At 40.0% G+C, this 19046-nt stretch overlaps 2 protein-coding genes across 2 annotated transcripts in view; one reads left to right on the forward strand and one right to left on the reverse strand.

Annotated features, from left to right (window-relative positions):
• Nucleotides 1-8360, reverse strand: part of SS18L1 (SS18L1 subunit of BAF chromatin remodeling complex) — a 35533-nt gene extending 27173 nt beyond the window's left edge. The window contains exons 1-2 of the mRNA XM_065414606.1: nucleotides 8292-8360; nucleotides 1395-1471 (exon numbers count right to left, since the gene is read on the reverse strand). Of these exons, the coding sequence (XP_065270678.1) occupies nucleotides 1395-1471; nucleotides 8292-8360 (146 nt within the window). The remainder of the gene's footprint in view (nucleotides 1-1394; nucleotides 1472-8291) is intronic.
• Nucleotides 8361-8981: 621 nt separating this feature from the next.
• On the forward strand, nucleotides 8982-17215 carry PSMA7 (proteasome 20S subunit alpha 7). The gene is made up of 7 exons (XM_065414189.1): nucleotides 8982-9188; nucleotides 11069-11195; nucleotides 12510-12634; nucleotides 14040-14162; nucleotides 15846-15965; nucleotides 16595-16657; nucleotides 16994-17215. Exons 1-7 carry the CDS (start codon nucleotides 9093-9095, stop codon nucleotides 17084-17086), a joined length of 747 nt encoding a protein of 248 aa, XP_065270261.1. The 5' UTR covers nucleotides 8982-9092; the 3' UTR covers nucleotides 17087-17215.
• The last annotated feature ends 1831 nt before the right edge of the window (nucleotides 17216-19046 follow it).

Consider the following 19046-nt stretch of genomic DNA (forward strand, 5'->3'; position numbering starts at 1 on the left):
TCTCCCTACAGAAAAGGATTCAGATCTCCTGTGATGAAGTCTTGAATCATTAGCACATAACAAGACAAATGCCTCCCTCTCCGTATACACACTTTCCTTTTTGAAAGAATAACAGCTTTCTCATGCCTGTCCTCCCTCAACTTGACCCCTCATTGGGCCTGTTCCTACTGAAATCTAATCCATGTTTACAGTAAAAGTACATTGCTTTCATGATTTAAGAACAATAAGCAGTGATGGAAACTAACAAGCCTTTATTCAGTTTCTTTTGGCATAGATCACCAAGATCCTAGATCTCTAAAAATTAAATCCCCTTCTGATAAAACTATATTATCGACTTTGTGCATACTAGAAAATAATTACCTACCTGCTGATATTTATCTCCTGAACAAATAGTGCCATAATCCTAAATTTACACTTCCTTATAATTATTTTTGTAAGTGATATGTAGAGAATATTCTAAAAACTAATCATTTTCTTTATGAACGTCAGAGCTTACAGATTTATATACAGACCTACAGTCTTATGTTATGTCTCCCCGACTGTACATGCATAACAGGAGTTACCTGTATATGCCTCATAAGAGGAATATACCCTTTAAAGGCAAAACAGATCCTAGCTTTCATTTTCATATAGTAAAGACTCTTCTCATACATTAATTGGGCATGTTTTTAAAAACAGCATAAATGTGGTATCATTCAATAATAGTCCAATCCTATAAGTTTTGCCTGCATCATGAGTGCATGATTGGGTCCTAAAAGAAAATACTGTCTTTTCCAGGCAGAACTCCAAATTTCCCACAATTCATTTCTCCTACTTCAGATATAGCCTATGGGGCCAGTCCTGCAGTTGATCCACACTTGATTTCAGTGGGAGTTCTGCATGCGAAATAATTCAGGATCAGGTCGACATATAAATTTCAAGTTACTCTTCATGTTTTTTAAAAATCAAAACTGCCATGATCCTTCCTCATTCCCAGTGTTGCTCTTCCACTGAGGGTAGTGATGTGCAAGTAACAAACTATGGTCAGTTTTAAAATTTTCCTTTGAAAACTGATGAAATATTCAACTTTCTTGCTTATTTTCAGAAGGTGTTCTTCACCTCTTATCACCAACATCACTACGGTCTTGATTTTTGCACAATTTTTCCTTTGTTTTGATAGGTTATTGATCCTGATATTTTGTACAACTACTTTGTTCAAAATATCTAAGGTGAAAAAAAAATACTGTGTCCCAAGAATAATTTATACTTGTTGACTAATGGTAAATCTTAGAAAATTAGCACTCCAAGTACTCTTGCCAGTGGCAGTTGTGCAACACTAGTCAGAGTATTCTTCTTGCACTTTGTGGTAAGAACAGGAATAATATCCAAAATATTCCAAAGTAAATAATACTCACTGAGTACATTCTGCTGTTTTGCCTTTGCTCTGATAGTCCATAATACACTGTATTAAGTGGTGATTTTCATCTAGCATCTGGATAAAAAAAAATGATCAAAATACTTGTTACTATGCGATAAGACTAAAACACACCAAGTTCTGCTATATGTTTCTTCCTTCTGTGATATTCCATTTTCACTCATTCTTAGCTTGATGGTTCTTTGTGCGTGTCTGTTGCCTCCAGGTCATTATGAAGTTCCTAGACTGGCACAGGAATATTAATATGGAATCAAAACTCCCAAAAGTCAAATTTATTTATTGAACATTACTATAAAATAAACTCCTGGAGGAGGGGGGGGGAAGGGTGGAGTCCATTTTGTGTTAATCTTAGTCCTAACTATTATATATTATGCCTGAATAGGAATAACAGAACAGAAAAATATGACCAAAAAAAAAAAAGATACAAAACTTCCTTATTAAAATACTCAGTGCATTGCTCTGGTTTCAGAGTACAATTTTTATGAAAGGTTCACTAAATACAACCCACAAAATTTTACAATTTGAGTTCATTTTAAATGGAGGAAAAGTCAGAAATGAAAGATGATACAACTTATACACCTCTACCCTGATATAACGCTGTCCTCGGGAGCCAAAAAAATCTTACTGCGCTATAGGTGAAACCACGTTATATCGAACTTGCTTTGATCTGCCGGAGTGCGCAGCCCCGCCCCCCCGGAGCGCTGCTTTACCATGTTATTTCCGAATTCATGTTATATCAGGTTGCGTTATATCGGGGTAGAGGTGTACTACTTAAAACATGTTTTTATAAAATTACAGCTCACAAAAGTTGTACTGTAGGCTTACATCTCATTGGTAGTTAATACTGTAAAGAATAAATATGTCAATAGTATTTCTGTATTTTAGGTAGTGATTATTATTACTTAACATTAATATTGTGGTGGAACTTAGAGGACTCAAACAGGTGAGGTCCCCATCATGCTAGGTACTGTACAAAGATATAGTAAACAGTCCCTGCCCCAAAAGCTTACAGTATAAAATATGTTGGATGTTTGATTTAAAAATACACACATGAATATAAACAAATTTCAACATTAACCTTTTTATGCCATGTCCCTTTTGCATTCCAGGACCATGGCCTCATGAATGCATTTCCGTTATCTCTTAAAGAGGAGCAGAACATAGGTTGTACATCCATGTGAGCCCACTAAGATATATTGCTACAGTTTGCCAGAAAGATTCTTGAACAGTAGCAATCCCTGAGGCTAGTCTGGATCCTTCTATAAGATATGGAAAAAGGCAGATATGTAGATACCATGGGAGGAGTCTGGACTCTACGGGTAAAGGGAGCATTGAACCCCCACAACCCGCACGTACTGTATTTAGCACCAATCACCAGCTCCAGATCTGAGCTCCAGAGTCCTATACGGGTATGTCACAAGAACATATTTAAACTTTACATTTTTTGTTGAATTTGGGAAGTTTCCTTTCTGGTATTTAGTAACTATTACAAAATGCAAGAAAAGAAACCTGACAGATATGACAGCTATAAAACCTAAACCTCATGGTATTTGCATATAAGTCTATGTTTCATAGATGATGGGGACAGGCTAACAAGTTTGCAGGCACAGAAAACCCCCAAGGTGTTTGCCCTGTGCCTCACTGTTCTTTAAATCACAAAGGATCACCGAATAGATACTTCACAAAGGGCTGTGTAATTGGGCCATGGGGCACCCTGTAGCTTTTAAACCAAGTAGACCCACTGACTGATCCCCATCTGATCCTCATAGCCTGCAGCTGCATACTGTGCAATCTGTCACAATTAGCACAGGAGGCCCCAGTTTAATAAGTTAGGGGAGGTCCTTTTATCTGAATATGCAATTCCCCTGATCTGGGATATGCATATATATAGATATAGATACACACACGAAAATGTTCACTTCGGAGCCCTTTCAAAAGTAACCACCTAAGAGCAGCTACTCCTAGTCTAGAGGAGACATAACCGCTAGATTCCCAAAAGATTGCACATCAGCCAGGGTACAAGTCTAGGCAGCTTGCAGACTATCTCTGTATGGTCTCACACCTCATTCCACCCCATCTCCAAAACGCCTTCGCGTGCTCCATAGGCCACGGAGCAGGCCTGGTGCAATGCAGTGCAGTATGTGAAGTAACTTCTGCTACAATGAGTAACCTATCTGTACACTGGAAGTGGTCTGCAAGATACAATACTTATGGAGCAGCCATGAGAACCTCTGTTTAATATCGGGACCAAGAGTCATATGAGCTCCCTTTGCCACGCATCACAAATCCATTGGTTCATATGCATTCTTTTTTAATAGACTTACAACATATGTCTGAGTTGAGCTATGTATTTTCTCCAAGTATTTCTCCTTCAAGAACACAATTCACGCAATGATTCCCAAATTGATCCTTCTACACAACAACATCAGGAAAACTGTGTAATTCCCCTGCCAGTTATGTACAATTTTTAAAGGGTCTATTCTGAAATATGGATCTTTCCTTTTCCATTTATTGGAAATATGAGCCCTGCCCATCATCACAGCAAAGAGTGGGTTAATAACCATTTTAATCAAATAAATTAATCTCCTTTATCTCAAACCTCTGACCCTGAGTAAAAAGCTTTGATAGGGCCAATAATACAGCCTTTATAGCTCCTCACTGTGGAGGCTGTTAAAAAATCTTATATGCTAGTAAAGTAGTTATAAGTCTGATGATAGTTGTTTTAAATGGGCATCAAGCCACCAGACAGTTCTGTTCTAATTAAAAGTTATGTGCTGGATTTTAGAGAAGTTTAGCCAAAATACAGCTTTATCCACATGTCTTTGTTGAGCCATTTGCTGTGCATTTTTATAGTACATTTATAGGCAGATATATTTGTAGAGGATTTAGCTAAAGTATACAACACTACAGAATCAATGGGTTTACTTTGTTGGTCCTTAACGCCAGATAGATTGTTGCCAGGCAGGGGCACTTTCTCCACTAAATATCTGCACCTGATTCTAAAATACCTTTTAAAAATATCCGTGTAACCTTATCATTGCCAGACAGTAAACATACTTTTATAGAGATTAAGTTCACATAAAATAATTTCAGACTATCCAGCCCTGCAGTAAAGCAAATTAAGAAGCTAGCATGTGAAGCATACTGCACTTGAAGAAGCGCAGTTTGAAATCTGCATCACTGACTAGATTGAAACTGCATTCACAGGAGAATTACATCCCTCAGTGTGTTTTTGCTCTTTGAAGTAGTTCTGTTCTGAGATAGAGAAAAATTTTGAATAACCATGCACCAGTGAGATGCTGCATGCCAGTAGAATAGATCAAAAGCTTCAATTGACTAGTCTATGCCTTAAGCAAGTTCTAGAGTGGTTAACTTGTTTCCAAAAAATGAGTGTTCCTGGGCAAAATGCAAGAGAGAGCATTTCATCATACAACTTACACTGCCTAAAATTCACATTTTGCTTATTTTAAAATGGTTTCAAAGACAGTTATTTTTGTCTCCACCAATTTCTTAGTGAGTTTAAAGTCTGCTATATTATTTTTTATTATTTCCTTGATAATTTGTGGTGAACTTTCTACAAGTGAAAGACTGGAGAGATAAAAGAGTAAAGAAAGCAGTATTTACAAAATTAGGGCCTGATCCAGCCAACAACTTAGGCCAAGATCCTCAAAGTATTTAGTCGCCTAACTCCCATTGAAATCACCTAAATACCTTTGAGGATCTGCACCTTACTTATCATAGTCTACACTACTGTCAGTAGTCCCATTAAAGTCAATCATGAAGATATGCATGGTTGTAAGTACTACTCCTGATATTAAGTGCTTGCATGATTGTGCCTGTGTTTTTAAATTTACTTTATCATCAGGAAATGTGAAACATTCTTTAAATATTTTCTACAAAAAGTTAGTATTAATTCATCCATATATCTGCTTGTTCTATTTAAGGAATGATTCTTGACAAATTTACATACAGACAAAGGAACAAACATGGAAAAATTGGCAAAAGCAGCATTATCATATTAGTGTATTCTAGCCAACAGCAATAATCACGCCTCGGATTAACCTCATTAGCTACGATACTGCCACTGCACACACAGCTCAAGATTTCTCTTGCTTCCGTATTTGTGCAGACAGAAAGGGTGTGTCATAGGGGTGTGTCATTACCAGGCATAGGGGTGTACTTGCAGACCACATACCCTGCCTGCTAGGGTTCGCAACATCCCTCTGTGACTCCTGTCATGAAGGGTCTGAGAAATGGAGGTTCTGTGGTATCCTGATGTGGCAGACCTTCAGGGTGTACCTAGCTCCCGGAAGGTAATGGGAGGAGTCAGAGTCATGGTGATCCACATTTCTCCTTTATGTTTTCTAGTATGTACTTATGCACACATGGGAACCCAGATTTGGCACAGAATCTTTATGAGCAAAATACTCCTGTCCAATTCACAGTGAAGCTCTTTGTTTCATATTCTGCATCCATGATGTCAACGGAAATTCCCAGTGCAGAATTGGTGGAAAATCGAAAACTGAGCTCTGCAGAGCAGAATGCAGAGGGTAACTTTGTTGAAAAACATTACTTATCTTTTAGGATGCTAGAAAACCTGTTAAAGTATCACTAATAAATGTCTCAGCTGATAGCAAACTCACATCTAGGAAAGCAGGCTTAGAAATCAGGTCTCACCTATGGGTGTGTGTTCATATCCAGTACTGGCACTCCGGTGGTACTACAAAAGGTTGCTGCTGTAATAAAAGGGCTCTTTGGATGGGATAATAAGGAGGGTGGCGGGTTAGTGAGGGCAAGTATGTATCTCCCATTTTGCTCATTGCAAAAAGAATAGGGAATAGTTCTGGTGTCCTGACAGTTACTATGTTAAAAAAGGACAAGGTTGTGAACTCAGTTGCACGGGAGTACATATAGGGTTAACGTCAATGCCCAGCCCTGCTCATGAGCTAATGTTAAGTACACAATCTCAATTCTGCAATCCTGGTGGTTCAAAAACTCTCACTTTCTTCAAGGAAAGTTTTGTGTAAGTAATGTAGTAAAGGCTTTGAAGGAGCCATTGTAAAGGCTTTGAAGGAGCCATTGAAATTGAGTTAGTAACATGTATGATGAAAATTAGTTGATTATGTATTTAAACATACAAAGTAAAAATTATGCATTTTTGTGCGTTTTTTTTTAATTTAACTGGTATACAATTTTGGCTCCTAAAGAGAACACTGTTGTGGATTCCCAAAATTAGTGTCCCACAATTAGTTTTGACCCCGACTTCTGATCTATGATTATAAAGCCCACTGAATTATTTATGTGCTTGTTTCCAGACAAAAACTTCAGTGATTTTGAAAAAGAAAATCCTTCCACATTCATGAACAATTCAACAGCTCAGCATACATGAGCAATCCTAAAGTAACAAGTCATTGAGTGTACCTGATAGAGGGAGTATTTTTTATATTTGCAACAAAACAGATTTTAGTTCCAAGATATTAATGCTTTAAAAATTGAGAGAATCATGAAAATTCTTTGATTGTCCTTTTTCATGGAAAGTAATCAAAAGTCATTTTAAAAGGACTACATTACATGAATTGTGAAAGTCTATCTTATATACATAAACATCCAGAGTTAAGGATAAAACTCCATCCTTAACCACTGGTGCCTAAATATTTCTGCATTTAAAAGTAAGTGGGTGTGATCACAATATCACATGTGCGGCAAGACCAAGACACAAGGGAATGAATTTCAGATAGAATCTCCTGGTATTTACAGATGTACACCAGGCTCTTAACTCTCTTTAAGGTAGTTTGTCCTGCTTTCATTCTCCTGTACTTTGATCATATCCTCCATTGAGATGAATTCCCCTATAATTCATAAAACTGGCAATAGATGATGGCTTGGCTCTGGAAGAAATGCTGATGAGCAACTGATTACTCTCAGCACTGACACCTTTTGTGCGTGTGTGTGTTCGCCATTATAATTTACAAATGGGCCATAGACCTTTATTCCTTAGTTCCACTGCACTGACTAAACAAACTCCTGCACAGCCCGAATTTCTAAAGCAGAGCAAAGCGTGACATAAAATACACAGTGGAACTAGAAATTACAGGTACTGTATAAGTTAACCAGATCGAGGACACAGACATGTTCCTTATTGACATCTCCACACCGCTTCCATTATTTACAGTTATCTCACAGGTTTCTCACTCCAGGAGGGTGGCAGGTTAGTGAGGGCAAGTATGTATCTCCCCACCCTTCTGTTATTTTCTTACAAATACCCATCATAACTTCCAAACTCGGTACCCTCAGCTTTTGGCCTCCAGACGAAACCCAGGCTGAGTCTGCAGAGAAAATCCTTTAAAACCTTTGCCTGCTAAACATTATACATGAACAGCTGCAATTCCTAATAAAAAACCTTTGGAGGATGACAATAAGCATCTTTATGGCCACACTTCAGTACCTTCCTCCATATTTTAAAAGATTAAAATCCTGCAACCATTTTTAACAAAAAAAACTTGTCAATTCACTGAGACAATTTTTTTTTGTTAAGAGCTGATATGCCATCCAAAATGTGCAGATCCCTGCTTGCAATTTATCCCTGGCATTTTTTTCTTTGCAAGCACGAAAGATAATATGCAATGAATTTTCTATTCTGCAGATCCTTCTCTGGTTGCTTTCCTTCTCTCTCTCTTTTTGCAGTGATCTGAACACCTTTGCTTTGTTCCACCTCCTCCTCCTCCTCCTCCCCCCCCCAGCTGTCCATCTTCCCAACCCTTGCAAATTCACTAGTTTTCGTGATCACTTTAGAATTAAGCCTCCTTCCCCAGTCACAGCACCATAGCTGGAATATATAAATAACATTTCTTGTCTGTATAAAAGCATGCTTTTTTACCTTCTGGATAGTTTGCTGGGTGACCTCCCCTTTGCCTCTCGGGCGAGCAGAAGCAAAGGCAACCGACATGGTGGGGTTTTTTAATGTGTCTATAATATATTGCTCCTAGGCTCTAATAATATTGTTATTATCTGGCTGCTATTGCTGTGCAAAGATTCTCCGCAGTGCATGGGGAGGGGAGCCAGCGCAGATGGTACAATCTGTGCCCTGCAATGAGCCAGGGGCACTGCACCAAGAGCCTGCATGCACCACCCTCGCCCTGATGCCTCTGATCCCACTGCAAGGTGGGGAGCCAGCTGCTGAGATTTGGGGAGGAGGAGTAAAGTCATCCGAGTTGTCCCCCCCTCTTCCCCTCCTCCCCTTTGATCTGCACATGGTGCATCCCTGCTGCTGGGTTTCCTGTCGCAGGCGAACAGCATCTTTCTGCCTTTGCCAACAGCGGCCAAGTGCGTCAAGTGCGTAGGAAAAGAAGCAGGGTACGCCAAGCGCGTGGGGGAAACAGACACCATGAAAAGTCAAGTGCATACGTCAAATGCGTATGGGAGGCAGACAGCAACTTGCTACGCCAAAGGCGTAGATAAGATGCCTGGCGTTTCGAGTTGCCTGCGCTCCTCCTGCCAAGTACGTACGTCAGGATGAAGATCCGCCTACACATTTGGCGCAAGGGCCGCCGTCGGCGTGCCGGGCGAGTGGCGCGGCCCCGGAAGCGGCGCGCGCAGGGCGGGGGGATGAGTGTGCTGTTTTGAGGGAGGGAGGTTGCTGGTTCCGGTCTGTGCCCCGGGAAAGCAGCGGGCCGGAGTCATGAGCTACGATCGGGCCATCACCGTCTTCTCGCCGGACGGCCACCTCTTCCAGGTGGAGTACGCGCAGGAGGCGGTGAAGAAGGGCTCCACCGCGGTGAGTGAGGGCCGGGCCGGGCCGCGCCGCGCCGCCTCGGGGAATGGCCGCCGCTCCTAGGGCCCAGGGCAGCGGGGCGAGCGTGGAGGGGGCGCCCGCGGGCAGGGCTCGAGCGGGGTGGGTGTGTGTGGAGAGATGGGGGTACCTGAGGGAGGGGGGTGGGGAGAAGAGGCCGGGAGCAGTAGTAGGGGCCCGAAGGGGGAAGGGGCCGGAGGCAATAGTGGGGGGGCCTGTGTGGAGAGACGGGGGGGGGCTGAGGGAGGGGGACATGGGAGAGGTGGGGGGAAGGGGCTGGGGGCCTGAGGGAGGGGGGGTTGGGAGAGGTGGGGGGAAGGGGCTAGGGCAGTAGTGGAGGGGTCTGAGGGAGGGGGCAGGCGCTGGGGGCAGTAGGGGGGCTGAGGGGGGGGTTGAGAGAGGTGGGGGGGAAGGGGTTAGGGCAGTAGTGGGGGGCCTGAGGGGGGTCTGAAGGAAGGGGGCAGGTGCTGGGGGCAGTAGTGGGGGGGGCTGAGGGACGGGGGTTGGGGGTGTCTGAGGGAACTCAGGAGTGTGGGGAATGGATGACTGGGGGTGTGGGGCGTAGGTGCCCAGCAGTGGTTGCATGTGGTGGGAGCACCTGGGGTTGTGTATGACAGGACAGGCTCGTTGTCTTGGGAAGACCCAGCACCATGACACTTTGCCTGGGACACTGGCAAATATATTTTATTGAATAGTTGTATCTGCCAGTGATACTACTACAAACTTAAGCCCTAAACCAGTAGGTCATTACAAGTCATTGAGGCAAATGAGGTGTGGAGGAATGAGTTTTGACAGTTGCTGCATGCCCTTTTGGCTACACACAATTTTCTACAAGATTGAACTCACTGGGCAGCATTACATCGGGGGGAGGGGGTAAAATTGTTCAGGGTGACAGCAATAGAAAAAAAATTGAAGGCCTGATTCACCAGAGCACTGAACTTTGTATAGCTGTTTACACTAGTGGACAATGGGTGCAAAATGTTGCCACTTTATAAAGTTCAGGGCAGAAAGACAATGCTGAAAAACTGTGCATCTCTTTTTAACTCTCCAGTAACAAAACAGCTGGAAAATTTTGCTCGCTTTCCAAAATATTTGCATTTGGGATGAGCGTAACAAACTTCAAGCCTAAAGGAGAATTTCAGAAAGTAAGGAGAATGTGGAAGTGTCCAATGTAATCTTGGCTGTAGCTCTCATTATGCGATAATCTGTAATATGGTAAAATTGGAAAATCTATTGGAACATCATAAATCAGATTGTCAAGAAAGAACCAAGTTTTCCAGTCCCCTGTATGAAAAGCAGTGAGAATATGGGTTTAAACAACAAACCCCATTTTCCTAACTTTGGGAAAGGGGAGGTGGGGGAAGGAGTGCATAGGATGACCTGAGAGTTTGGTATATGGAGGAAGCAAAGTATGGATGGGCTGCATTTATGGTAAGAACCATAGACTATGCAACAATCTTAGTATATTTTTGGACCTGAGGAGCAATAGCTTGTATTTGGCTCTGACTTACTACCATAACAAGTACTCAAATACAGCAGCAACAGTGTTCTTAATTCAGCTTGGAATTAAGTATAAAGATGCAACTACATTAGGTATAAAGTACAATTACATTATAAACACTAATGTATGCTCAGAATTATTCTGTGGCATATTCATGATAAAGCCTTACACTTGCTGGTACATGGGCCAATTTCTGCTGTCTTACATCAGTTAATTTCCAACTTGTTGCAGACTACAACATGAAGCAAAGCATTTGAAGCTTCAGGTGGAATTAATACTTTTGTACTTGTTTCAAGAAAAGTCTATACCTATTATTGGTCTGTTGGGTGTATCTTAACTGTCATTGGTTTTGAATGCATTGAAGGTTGGAGTACGAGGAAAAGAGATTGTTGTTCTTGGTGTGGAGAAGAAATCTATGGCAAAACTTCAGGATGAAAGAACTGTGAGGAAGATCTGCGCCCTTGATGACAATGTCTGCATGGCTTTTGCAGGTATGCAGTGTCTGACAGTTGAACTATTAAATACTCATCTATTAAGCTGGGAACAGGCATTGGAATTAAAAGGTAGTTATTGGAGCATTGCTATATTGGGTAGGGTTTATGAACGGTGAAAATCAAATTCCTTTGGACAATTGGTGGAAGGGAGAAGAGGAGGGATTCTATTTAGGTGTTTACTTATTTCCTTTGAATAAGAATGCCTAAAGAGTAATTCTATAGAACCAGCAACTTAATGAGGAAGATGTCCTTATGTTCAGAGCTTTTGTGATGCAATGGATTAAACATGAGGCTGAAAACTGGGAATTCCTGTATTTTAATTCCAGCTTTGGCAGAGGTGTGCATTGTGGCTGAGGGGAGGTGAACAAACAAACAGATACAGATCAAATAATTTGATCATTCATCAAATGGACATAATATATATGAACAGGCTAAATTAAAGGAACTCTCCCCATTTGAATCGGACCCCAAGGTTAAATTTTACGAGCTATTATAAAACCAAAGCTCAGAAGAAAGACTAATTTTAAATGAATTCCTGCCTACAATGATTGAAGCTCTAACCTTGTAGCACTAAGAACTTTAAAGTGACTCGATTGACTTTCATTGTCTAAGCTGAGAGTAATGAAAAAGCAGCGTAAGTCATGACAAGTCAGAATTCTTTCACTGTCAATGTAAGTTGTTCGTAGCACAACTGTTGTAAAATACTAAACAGCTGTAAATTACTACTCTTAGGACAGATATCCAGATCAGTAGGCCAAGGTATTCCTCTTTAGATTTAGACACATCTGTCATTCTTGCAAACTAACTTTTACAGTTCTTAATCCTATAGACCTATTATGGCAACAGCAGCATCAAACTTGACCTCTAACCAGGAGGACTGGACAAGATTAATTTGGATCTGTCACCTGTGCTCATTATGAGGCAGTACAGTATATGAGCAATATAGCAGAAATCTTTTTGAGGACAGACATTTTGCTAAACTGTTTCTAGTTGGCCTACTGACAGTCTGCTAACAAATGTTCTGGACACTTGTTCGAGCATTTGTCTCTAATTCACAAGCATGAAAGATAAAAACTAAAATTAAAATTTGGTTTAACATCTTAGCTACTTATAAAAAATTACTGTACCTTCATGACAAGCTGAAGTAACTACATGATCTTGTCATTGTGACCCATGTCCCCTTTTTGTTACTCATCCCTCTTGTCTGAATTTAGATTGTGAGCCCCTTTTGGGCAGGGACTGTCTATCTTATTTATCTATCTGGTGCCAAGTACACATTTGAGCACACAGTGAATTATATCATCATTGCAGGGCTCACAGCTGATGCCAGAATAGTGATAAATAGGGCTCGTGTGGAGTGTCAAAGCCATAGACTTACTGTGGAGGATCCTGTCACTGTGGAATACATCACACGTTACATCGCAAGCCTGAAACAGGTATATTAGATAACTCTGTACTGTGTTTCTCCATTCATTGTAAAAATATGGTATGGTGCCAGAGAATCAGTGGGTAAATAAATTGGTCCAAATTCTGCTGTTACACTAGTGAAAAGCCACGATAACAGAGCAGAATCTCTTAGTTGGGTATTACTGCTGTAGCTTCAGACAAAGGGGAGAAACAGGGTATGTCATTGGTTTCTCCCAAAGATGGGCAAATCCAGAACGTTAATTAGTGCTCATTGGGACAGCATTATTGCACTTATGTATTAACAGTAGAAACGTGCCGATCTGCAATCTTTAATTCACACAAACAGATTGGTTTCTCCAGCTTATCAAGATTTACTAGCAGAAAACTGTAGTGAGACCTATTAAGACATTTTTATAAAATACATTCAATAATACTGTAATTTTAAATTAAGTTCTAGTGTATCAAAATGGACAAATAGTATATTCCATGATGCATTTTTATTTAATCTCTTCCTAATGCATTAATCTCAGTGATCTCCACTATTTAGTAAGAGTCCAGTTTATGCATAGTCCATCTTTAGTGTGAGCTCTGTTATGTATTGGAAAGGCAAAACATGTTTATATTCTTTCCATGAACGTTTATTTTAGACTTTTATTTTACTGCAAGGGAATAATCTCACATGTAATTATTTTTCATTCTGACAGATACCCAAATATTTTAAAAACTTGTTTTACAAGCAACAAATCTGATTCTGTATTTCCGGTGGCCCAAATTCCTGCAAAAATAATTGGGCAAGAAATGCAGGATTGGGCCTCTATACTGACAGAAATGGAATGTGAGTGTTCTTTAACATAGTGAAGCAACACCAGCTGTGGAGTAGCCTGCTTCTCATCACAAAGTATTTAAATTCTAGAGACTTGGGATCTTGGCAGCTATTGGACTTATCACAAAAGTTACTGTTCTGTAAGAATTATCACATTTCAGCTTCACTTCCATGTCTTTTGGGGTTTTTTAAATGGGTTTTCTAAGCCTTCATGTCAATACAGATTGGTAAAGCTGCTTTCTTGCATTCTCTCTGTGACCATCACATCTGCTAATCAATTTACACAAATTACATTCCTAGATACCTCTGAATGTCTTAACATGAAACAAGAACAATAATATTTCACTTTTTTTTTGAATGTGGTAGTAGTTAATTCAGAAGTATCTAAGAGAGGCTATTATTTTGGAACCATCCTCTTACATGCTTTAGTTTATGGGTGACCTGCACTACAAGAGATTTCTTGAAACCAAACAAGGGGAGAAAAGGTCCCAGTAACAAATTATAGGAAATACGATAAACTTTCTATGTAACTTTTGGACAACTACTACTTTAGAAATCCATATGCTTTGTAGAGAAGTTTCTGAAATAAGCTCTGTCTTGATTCTCATCAGCGATATACTCAAAGTAATGGCCGCAGACCTTTTGGGATCTCTGCCCTTATTGTGGGATTTGACTTCGATGGAACTCCTAGGCTCTATCAGACTGATCCCTCTGGCACTTACCATGCTTGGAAGGTGAGTTGACTCTTTCTACTGGCGGAGATTAAACTAAATGTCTCTGGGGAGATCATATCTTGTTGGGAGTTGGACTTGGTAGTTCTTATACCAGGGGTAGGCAACCTATGGCACTCATGCCAAAGGCAGCACACGAACTGATTTTCAGTGGCACTCACACTGCCCGGTTCCTGGCCACTGGTCCGGGGGGCTCTGCATTTTAATTGAATTTTAAATGAAGATTTTTCAACACTTTAAAAACCTTATTTACTTTCCATACAACAATAGTGTAGTTATATATTACAGACTTATAGAAAGAGACCTTCTAAAAACGTTAAAATGTATTATTGGCACGCAAAACCTTAAATTAGAGTGAGTAAATGAAGACTCGGCACACCACTTCTGAAAGGTTGCTGTCCCCCTGTCTTATACTATATGGTCTGAGAGCCCGTGGAGAGCTGTCTGTTGACATGGTGCTAGCTTGCCAGCTGCAAAAATGTTCTAAGACAGCAACAAATATATTACTGGGGATGTTAGGTGACTACAAATAGGATGGAGGTGGTCTGCACAACTGTGAATGGGAGAGAATATGTCCATTAGACAGAAACAATGTCTGTTCAAATGTGGTCACGGGGCAGAAAAGTTTGAATACCCCGTATCTAATAGGTGTCTTTCATCTCTATGATACTATGTTTCTATGAAATTGGAAAGGGTCCAGAGAAGAGCAACAAGAATGATTAAAGGTCTTGAGAACATGACCTATGAAGGAAGGCTGAAAGAATTGGGTTTGTTTAGTTTGGAAAAGAGAAGACTGAGAGGGGACGTGATAGCAGTTTTCAGGTATCTAAAAGGGTGTCATAAGGAGGAGGGAGAAAACTTGTTCACCTTAGCCTCTAAGGATAGAACAAGAAGCAATGGGCTTAAACTGCAGCAAGGGAGGTCTAGGTTGGACATTAGGAAAAAGTTCCTAACTGTCAGGGTGGTTAAACACTGGAATAAATTGCCTAGGGAGGTTGTGGAATCTCCATCTCTGGAGATATTTAAGAGTAGGTTAGATAAATGTCTATCAGGGATGGTCTAGACAGTATTTGGTCCTGCCATGCGGGCAGGGGACTGGACTCGATGACCTCTCGAGGTCCCTTCCAGTCCTAGAATCTATGAATCTATGTGAATTGTAAGATTTTATCTTCTGCCTGAAAATGTCAGCAAAAATATCACACTTCGGTAAAACAACAAAATTTAGCACCAACTACATACTGTGCATGTTTATGCCCACTTTTTTAATATGTAAAAAACACTTGATTTTCATATTCCCCCCCACCCCACCCCGTATTAAAGTTGAGACTTAGAAGTAGTGACCAAAGTTTAGTAGGTCTCGCAGCACATAGGATAAAACTTTACTTTGGAAATCTTACCCCATCCTCCTGAAAAACAACACCACACAAGCATGTGTGTGTTAAGTATCTTCCAACACTTTTTTTATAGTGATCTTGGCTTCACTTGTTTTTTATCGTGGGTGAGTGGCAATGATCTTCTGAATGGTTATTAATCCAGTCTTGGGATCATTATATGCACAACAGGGTATGCGGTCTGTTGGGTATTTGCATCATTTTCTGTTAGTATTTTCTCGATGAAGTGTACTTTAAAAAGTATTAAATCCCCCCCCCCCAAACTTGTATGTACCATTTTCTGCAATTATTCTAGGCTAATGCCATTGGGAGAGGAGCCAAGTCTGTGCGTGAATTCCTGGAGAAAAACTATACGGATGAAGCCATTGAAACAGATGATCTGACCATTAAACTTGTCATCAAGGCTCTTCTTGAAGTGAGTCTGATTCAACAACCTGCTGACAGTGTTTCTCTCCTCTGTGTGTGTGTGTGTGTGTGTGTGTGTGTACTTGATCACCATAAGTCACCCGTGACTTCTAGAATTTATCAAAAATGGTATTTTCCATTATAGTCTGAGGACACTAGATACTGGCTGTAGGACTGAGCTACAAAACACTTCTTAAACAACCGATTTTTACCAGGACTGTATGTAATCTACCAGTTTTCTTGTGAAGAATAATTTTTTAAAAATCAGACTTAAGCTTTGGATATTGGCACACAAATTCATTCTGAACATACTTAAACAATGTGCACTAGCTTATTCCTTGTGTTCTGTTGTATGCACTTAGAACTTGAGCTAAATGAATAACTACAGTTCATAGTGCCTTGGACTTTTAATTGGTGCAAGTGTACATAATCTATGCACTGAGTTGGAGTAGAGTTCATTAGACTGAAGAGGCTTATTATTTTGCAGTGCTAGTATTTGTAATGAAATATACAGCTCTGAGCTAATGGAAAGAGAAATTTAAAGTTCCCATCAGTGACTCTCTTAGGGAGACTTAATCAGAATTGATATATGGAATAGAATTTCTCATTCTAAACCTTTCAACTTTTTGACTACTTCAGGTTGTGCAGTCAGGTGGGAAAAACATTGAGCTGGCCGTTATGAGAAGAGATCAGCCACTCAAGGTAACTGTTGTAGTTTTAATAATATTGTTCACCTTCACTACTCCTCTGATGCTTGTTTCTGTACTGCTCTCCATGTAGAATTCCCATTGACTTCTACAGCAGCTCTACATTCAGGGCAGATGCAGAATTGTATTTCTAACTAATACGAAGGCAAAAGAAGCTTCCAAAACAGTTCGGCCTGTTCAGAGTATTTGTTTGCTTACAGACAGACACTCACGCCTGCACAATATTACATTATATTATATTATATTTTCTTATCAGAAGTAGATCTTTCACATTCCAATAAAGTCTGTTGGTATCTTAAGAGTCACCTATGTTTTTTGTTTTTTGTTTAAGATTTTAAGTCCTGAAGAAATTGAGAAGTATGTTGCTGAAATTGAAAAAGAAAAGGAAGAGAATGAAAAGAAAAAACAGAAGAAAACATCATGATGAATGAAATCCAATTGCATAGCTGCTTGTTTTTAATTCAAATCATGGGTTATTCTGTATAGAGATGTAGGCAATCCATTTATTCATATTGTGCCCCTCTGAGACCTACAATAAACCTACTGATTTTTTTTAAGCTTCTTATTTTAAATAAATCTACTTGTTCCTTGGATTTTAAACTAGGCTTATGCAGCTGGTTACAAGAGAGTGATAGGGATGAAGATTACTATCTCCTGAACCTTGCCACTGATGTTCTTGTTCAATAACTATTTTCCACCATCACTTCTGCAAACTGGCTTGCTTATAATCCTAGATTGCTATCTCATAGCATAATTATAAAGCCATAACAGACAGGTCCAAACTCAGTGATTCTTTTTCTCATTTGACAATACTCTTAATTTTACAAAAGTTCCTCATACGTGGTAATCTGAATTAGAAGTCATATTTGACAAAGTCGTTTCTATAATAGAAACAAATGGGCTAGGCTAAATCGATGTAGCTGTGGTAGCAGCAGAGCAGGCACTGTAACACTTCAATGGTGTGAAAGCATGTAACATGCTCGAGCTATCGGATGTGGTGGATTTGACACTCATTTTGAGATAATGCAAGTTCTATTTATCTGAATGTGACAAGCTACGACCCTGAACTGCCTGTTAACGGATTTATAGACCAGTACTAGCCTTTCTGTAGTTAAATAGCTGCAAAAGTTTTTTGCACGATGCAATAACAAGCATCAAACATTTTCCAGAGATGGATTCTCAGTCACTTAAGGCCAGTCTCTCCTTCTGAAAGGGAGCTGAGATTTTCTTCTAGTTTCTTACTACTCTTCCCTCCTGTCTATTCCCACTGTAGTTCCAGCAGCATTCATATCGTCTGCTCAACTTTTCAGGCCAAATGTCCACTTTTTCCATTCTTGTACAACTGAGCTGAGCTTGTATCTTCTGCCCTTCTGAAAGCTGTGTCCTTAGAAATGATAGAACGTGATGTGGAATTTCCATGTATGCAGCCACCACCCATCAAAACCATGTCATCATCTTTTATGAAGATTGCTCATTAGTCTGTATAATAAGCTATCAGTGCTGTGTCCCTCAGTCCACTAAGTACCTGATGCAGCTCTGGAATGAAACTTGTGTTTAAACAAAGTCTAGGAATATAGTCACAGGTGACGAGGTGGATTGAATCAAATATATTTAGACACAAAGAAATCACTGTGTCTGCTTAACAAATAAAGGGTATTTTATTTCAGAGAGGAGAACAGCTATATTGATATACTCCTATTTATAAAAATCACCTCTACTCTTGAAAGAGCAGGAAGATGGAACATCACACTAAGTAAGATGAGCTATCAAGCTACTTTCAGTTCTGTCTCAATAGAGCATGTTTTCATGTGTTTTTCATAACAATGCACTACACAATTGGGTATAGAAGTAATCTCATTGTTTTAATGGCACATGAACAAATGAGTTCTGAATTAGGAACAATAGCATTTGTAGTGTTTGCCCAGTAAATGGAAAATAAAACTCCTCTCCCTCCACAATGCAATAGGGAGTAGCAGTTTAGATGAAGAAAGCGGAAAACAAGTGAGAGCGCCTCAAAAATGGAGGTGCAGGGACTAGAGAACTGTCTTTTTACATTGATCATAAAATGCAGCTTATCTTAAAACTATTACCTGATCCTGCAACCCATTGTGCAGCCAACTTGTAGAAGAAGTACAGAATGAGAACTTAAGTTCTCTGCGGGACACCTTTAACAGCAATATTTGCTAAGGGAGGGGGAAGTGAGGCTTGTTACTTTGACACAAAGAAGGCCTAAAATGCACTTTAAAAACAAATGAAGATAGATTTTTTTTTTTCCTTCTTCTTCTCAAGTCAGCCTTCAAGAAGTTCTGCACCAGCTGGAAATTCCTGGTGCAAGATATTGCAACCACATCTTGGTGGCACCAGCCATCTCTGTGCTTGCTGGG

This window comes from Emys orbicularis, chromosome 12 (assembly GCF_028017835.1).
Source record: "Emys orbicularis isolate rEmyOrb1 chromosome 12, rEmyOrb1.hap1, whole genome shotgun sequence".
NCBI classification, from domain to species: domain Eukaryota; kingdom Metazoa; phylum Chordata; order Testudines; family Emydidae; genus Emys; species Emys orbicularis.